Below are 6,448 nucleotides of genomic sequence, written 5' to 3' on the forward strand. Positions count from 1 at the left end.
CACAGACACCCACTTGATCAATCCCTTAAGTTCCAGTGGGTTCCCAAGCTTGTCATCACACATCACTTCTTTTGTTTTTCTCCTCAGAGGTCTGTGTTTTGAAATACAGTGTATTCTAAACAAGGCACACTTAACATTGATTTACTTTCCATTTTAATTAACAAAAGACATATACAACTTCTGAGCAAAACTTTTGATCAGAAAAGAAAACCAGCATTATCAGAATAAAAATGATGTTTTTCTGCAGTTTATAGCTGATTAGGTAGACATATTTTTGGTTCAACTTATGCAGTGTTGAAACTCATGATTAACCTCCAATACTATTCTCCATTATCACAACCAGAGAGGCTTTCCAGGCTGTATTCTTCTTCAATCTCCTAGATTGGCTTTGCATCGAGTGGAAGCTCAGCAAACCTTGTTTGATAACTGAATCCGTGGTTGCAATGGGGATGCCCTTGCTGCAAGGCCACAGGAAGGAAAGCTACTGAGGTCCTGCTTCCAGCGACTCTAGGGACCAGCACTACAGCGTTTCAGGGTTTTGTACGATTCAGTAAGATCTCATCCCATTTTCTCAAACAGCATGCATAGGAGTTGGGACATCTCCCAATTTCATATTCTTCGCTTCGACATTTCTTCCGGCAGCGGGCAGTCCCATAACCACATATTCTGTCCAATTCAAATTCACTTCTCACTAGATAACAGGATATGGCACTGTGATTAATTGCGCACTGGCACCAAAAGGCAAGGCTTTGGCAGAAGGTGTTTTCAGAGGGGGATAGAGAATGCTAGTGCACGGTGGTGGAGGTTTTCCTGCACCTCCATCCTCCTCCACTTTCCTAGACAATCGACTTGACCCTCTGATTCCCAATTTATTTGAAAATACACATCAGTCCATGTCACACCTATTTTCAAAATCCCTACAACAGTTTACTATGGTTTTTTGATTAAATCTCACCAAGCCTCTTACTGGGTCTCCAAAGCAATCATGATCTGATCTTGGGTCACTTTTTCAAACTCATGCTATTCCACTGTGGCCCTCACTCTGTCCATGATACCCTCGCCAGCCTCCCTTCTGTTCCGTGTGAGCTAACTCATTGCTATCCTAGTACCTTCACGTGCACTGTCCCCTCTGCTGGAAGATTTTTCTTCCCATACATGGATTCTTTGAACTTTTATGTCTCAACTTTAAGATCCCAATATTGGGCAAATCTTTCCCTGTCCTATTCATGTATTTAAATGCCCCAAAACTATTTTTCTCCCTATGTATTTGTTATTCTTTTACATCACCTATCACAAGTTGTAGCTATAGAGAGAGAGAGAGATAGATACATATATAGAGAGGGAAAGAGAGAGATACATACATACCTAGATATAGATATAGATAAAGATACAGATATGTGTATATGTATGTATATTTTATTATTTGGTATTCTCAATGGAACTATGACCTCCCGACAATGAGGCCCATGTTTATTTATGTTGCTTACCATTGTGTAACTGGTACCGGGAACATAGCCTGTTTTCCGTAAGAACCTGGTGAGTGAATGATTGCATAGACTAGACAGGAGGAAACTAGAGTGGATGCAAGTAGAGTGGAGGAAACTGGAAAGGAGCAGAATCCGGATTGTTTGGCCCTTGGCCCAGAGCAGTTTTCAGGAGACATGGATTTAGTTTCTCAGTCTCAGGGTGTGCTCTCTAAGGCTGGAAGCAGCTTTGTAAAGCTCATTATCTCACATGCCACACTGATAGGATCTCACAGAGCTATCAGGAAAACCCAGAAGCAAGGCTGATGGTAGGGAGGACAGTGTAAGGTGGACGGAGAGAGCCTCGCTAGAGAGAGCTTTGCGTGAGGTTCTCTAGCAAACTCAGCAGGAGCCAGGCTTGGGGGAGGGTGTCAGGAACCCTGGGGAGAGGAGAGTCAGAGCTGCAGGTGGACCTCTTTGCAGAGGTCAGGGACCAAGGGTCCTAATTTCACTTGAGCCCTGAGTCCTTCTCCCCTGTTGCATCTGTTCATTTTCCACAAAGCAGCAAGGCAGGAGAACTGAAACGGGCTGCTAATCCTCGCACCAGGGTTTTATGTCTTTCCCTTGTTCTGGTAAAGAGAAGCCTCCTGTTTCTGATGCTTAGGTGTCAAGATTCCTTGTCCGGGATGTGGGTGGGGACTAAAAGGAAGTTCGACCAATTCTTGTGTTTGATGGGATATTGAACGGGTTTATATTTGGAGTGGTCCCACAGTGGGTGACGAGGAAAGACTGTTTTGCTGTAACCTTCATTCAAAAGCAAGCCCTTGTGGTCACAGTACAAGGCAATGAAGAAAGGAGTGCGGTGGGCTGCAACATGTATCATGTTGAGCGAGTATGGAGGTTGGGTAGCAGATATGTGCCTTCTGACGTATCTGTGGCAGGCCACTTTACCACCTGTAGTTATAGGAGGAAAAGGAGGACACCACGCTTGCTCAGAGAAAACAAAGCTTAGCATTAGGGGAGAAGAAGAATAGACTAGGAAGAGAACACAACCTTTAAAATGTTAGACTGTCAGTTTCAAGCAAGCCCTCACAGACCATCTATTCAGAGATGGGAATTAAGGCTCAGAGAAGGAAAGTGACTAACCTGAGGTCACACAGCAACTTATGTGTCAAAGCTGGAACAAAAACCCAGTTGGTGTGTCTTATAGTCTGAGTAAACAGAATGCGAAAGGGAGAATACAGTCCATACACTGAGGCTGAATAATAAATATATCCTAAGCAATAAATACATTCCAGGGTAGACTACACTACACTAGTTTCTTTCTTGCATAAGCAATTTTCCTTCTCTGCTCTATAGATCCAGAAAATCTTAGGCAGGTCTCAGATCTTAGTTAGTGTAGAAAGTTTATTTTGTCAAGGTTGAGAACACACCTGTGACACAACCTCAGCAGGTCCTGAGGACATGTGTCCGAGGTGGTTTTGATACACTTTGCTTGCTTTTATACATTTTAGGGAGACACAATACATCAACCAATACATGTAAGATTTACAATTTTTTTTTTTTTTTGAGACAGAGTCTCGCTCTGTCATCCAGGGTAGAGTGCAATGGCATGATCTCAGCTCACTGCAACCTCCACCTCTCAGATTCAAGCGATTCTCCTGCCTCAGCCTCCCAAGTAGCTGGAATGACAGACATGTACCACCATACCCAGCTAATTTATGTATTTTTAGTAGAGACAGGGTTTAACCGTGTTGGCCGGGCCAGTCTCGAACTCCTGACCTTAAGAGATCCGCAGACCTCAGCCTCACAAAATGCTGAGATTACAGGCATGAGCCACTACACCTGGCTGATTTACATTGGTTTGGTCCAGAAAGGTGGGACAATTCAAAGTGGGGGGCGGTTAGGGGGGCTGCAGCGGTACAGTGGGAGTGTGTGGCAGGTGGCCTTCCAGGCTATAGGTAAATTTAAACATTTTCTGGTTGATGATTGAGTTTGTCTAAAGACCTGGGATCAATAGACAGGAATGTTTGGGTTGCAACAAGAGGTTGTCTTGTGGAGACCAAAGTTGTATCATGCAGTTGAAGCTTTTAGCTAGCAGGCTTCAGAGAGAACAGGCTGTAAAATGTTTCTTATCAGACTTAAAGTCTGTGTTGATGTTCATGCTGGAAAGTATCATGAGGCATGTCCGACCCCCACTTCCTTTCATGGCCTGAACCAGATTAAATTTAACCAGATTAAATTAACCAGATAAAATTTTAAGAGCCCTGGCTGAGGGCCAAACCATTTGGATGGTTGGGAAGCAGGGTTAGAATTTTATTTTTGGTTTACAGCCCCCATCCCCAGTCCCTGTGGGTATCTGAGGGGCTGACAGTGTGTGACAGCCAAACTCACCCAAAGCAGGGGTGGCAGGAGAGGGGGCGGACAGCACATGTCATTCAATCTCACCCACTTCTGCCACTTCCCTCCCAAATCCTCTTCCTGCTAAGGGTCTTTCTCAGAATTCGACTACGGAGACCAGTCTGACCCAGTCCTCCGCAGTCAAGTGCAGGTAATGGCAGCCAGCTCTGTGGTGCATTCTTGGGGATCTGGAGGGGTCCCTGACCCAGGCTTTCCATCCCAAGATGTTCTTTGTCTTGGGATCACAGGTTGAAGAAAACCTGTTCTTTGATAAATTGCTACCATATTTTGACAGATCTGGAACATGCTCATAGCAGAATTTCACAGAAGTGTCTTTGGGAAATGACACGGGGAGAAAGAACAAGGAAGAGTTAACCTAAACAGGTACCCTCTGAAAAAATCATTAACCCATCTGAATCACAGCAGAGGCACAGCCTGGAAGGGGAAAAAGATGGGTGCTGGGTGTCTGTCAAAGCCCCACAAAATCGACTGAGCAGCTTGGAAGAGAAGATCCAATGGCTTCTATGAGTCAAAACAATTGGTTTCATCCCAGCACTGCTAGTCTTATTAAGCAACTCTAAAAATCTTATTTTCTCTCGCTGTGCTATGGAGAATATTGCTCAGCTTCTTTTACATTTTGAGACTCTGTCTCAAAAGAAAAACAAAGAATGTTGCTCAGCTTGTAAAATCAGCTGATGTGCTCTCTCATATCCATTCCAAATAGATAAGAAATATGTGCTTCTAGGGACATAGAATAATGTAGGAGTCAGAAGATTTCTGACCACTCAGTCTAACTTTAAAATATGCTTAGCAGAGTTCGAAGGCACCTGCTATTTGTGTTGTCAGTAATTTATATTCTCACCTACTAAAATCACTGCATCCCCTTTAATCCTAATCATCTGACTTCATATGAAAAGTTGCAAAATTTAGGAGGATGAGTAGGTGTCCTTTCTGTGCAGAGTAAAGCTGTTCAGAAGGAGGAGGATGGGGGAAGGCATCTTATTCTACAAAATCAACAATGAATAATTAACGCTGACCTGCAATGGAACAAGCATGGCTAGTGAGTCCTCATCGCTGAGGATTCCATGAGGAATTGTTACCGTGTGTGGCCAGGGGTCCAATGACATCCAGGACTCCTGATCCCTACGTTTCTTTTTCCCTCCTTGAGCTAGTAAGCCTCGTGGCTGTAAGGTGCATACAAGGACTGCCACGTACTGCATTTTACTAATGGACCCAGTGAAAACAAAGAGAAAAGGGCTGGGATTGAATAAGGTTACTCCATCCTTCAGGATTTATTTTCTAAATCAAATGTTTTTCTTCTCCACCTATCATCCCCAGCAACTGTATACATTTCCAGCTGAGAGTCTCTTTTTACCTGGAAGATCTTGATAGAATAGAAGAGAAATGGCTAACAGCAGCACAAGTCTCTGCATAATGCTGGGGCTGCTGGCAAGAAGCAGACGGAAGTCGGAGGGAATCACCCCAGGCAGGAGCAGGGCAGGTGTATTTATGGGCAGAGGCTGTACCTGCTCCTGATTACTGAGGCTTATCAAAAGGCAGCGTTCCTTGGTGAACACTCAGGATTAGCATAGGTCAAGTCCAAGTCACTTCACTTGCTTCCCTGAATCGTTTCTGAAGCAAGAATTGGATTAGATGATTTCTAAGATACCTTCCAGCCTTGACATTCCTCGATTCTGGTGAGAGGACTTTCTCTTCCGTTTCAGTAAGTTTCAGTCAGGAGATTCTTGTTGAAACAGTGGTGTGGGTAATGGAATTGAAGTCCATCACCCCCAAGACCTCTCTGAAGTAAACATTCAAAGAAACATACAATGTCAAGGAGAAGAATGGCATGGAGCGTGGGGAGGCCATAAATGCGTGAGGGTCCCAGCACATTTCTGTGATAGAAAGCATGTAGGATGAGGATCACAAGTGACAACAAGGAATACTTGATGGTGGGCATTGTCCAAGGGTGGGATGGGTAACCACAGAGCATCAGGCTGACTTAGGGCTTGGGTGAAAAGGAGGATAAGAGTGAGAAGAGAGGTTAAAAGGAGACGATTTATAGGAATGCTGTGTTTCTAACAATGGCTCCAAATAACACATAACCTTCCTCTTTAACCTTCCAGACAGCGTATGCCCTGCCCTCAACCCAGGGTATATGTTCCCTGGATTTAACCCCACCCCCACCCCAGGCAAAACATACAGAGCATACGCTCCTGGCATTTGCCCTTAGGGAAAACACCAGATAATTTTATTTTAAGAAAAAATAAAATTTTCTTAAAATAAAATAAAACGTTTTAGAGAAAGCAAAAATATCCAATCTTGGAAGCTGACATTCTTGAATAAGCTCTCCTCATTCTAGAACACAGATTAGGCAAAACCTGACAGACATACATTGCTTGCACATCCTAAGCAGAATCTAGCAGTCAGTGTGTCTTCTCCAGAGTTCTCACTTAGGGGAGGATGTGATAGAAAACCAGGCCTTCTTACAGGGTACCAGAATAGAATAGAAGATCAGAAATCACAAACTGTGCCAGTTTGGGTGCTCCATGAAGCATATATCAACAGGAATTAGAAAGGAAATA

General features: G+C 43.8%; 1 protein-coding gene across 1 annotated transcript; it reads right to left on the reverse strand.

The window, feature by feature from the left end:
• Positions 1–382: 382 nt before the first annotated feature.
• On the reverse strand, positions 383–5,339 carry LOC117071543 (beta-defensin 104A). Its single transcript, XM_033191624.1, has 2 exons — positions 5,239–5,339; positions 383–691 (listed from the first exon to the last, which is right to left on the reverse strand). Exons 1-2 carry the CDS (start codon positions 5,294–5,296, stop codon positions 531–533), a joined length of 219 nt encoding a protein of 72 aa, XP_033047515.1. The 5' UTR covers positions 5,297–5,339; the 3' UTR covers positions 383–530.
• Between the last annotated feature and the right edge of the window lie 1,109 nt (positions 5,340–6,448).

Source organism: Trachypithecus francoisi, unplaced genomic scaffold (assembly GCF_009764315.1).
Source record: "Trachypithecus francoisi isolate TF-2019V2 unplaced genomic scaffold, Tfra_2.0 Contig00164, whole genome shotgun sequence".
Classification (NCBI taxonomy): domain Eukaryota; kingdom Metazoa; phylum Chordata; class Mammalia; order Primates; family Cercopithecidae; genus Trachypithecus; species Trachypithecus francoisi.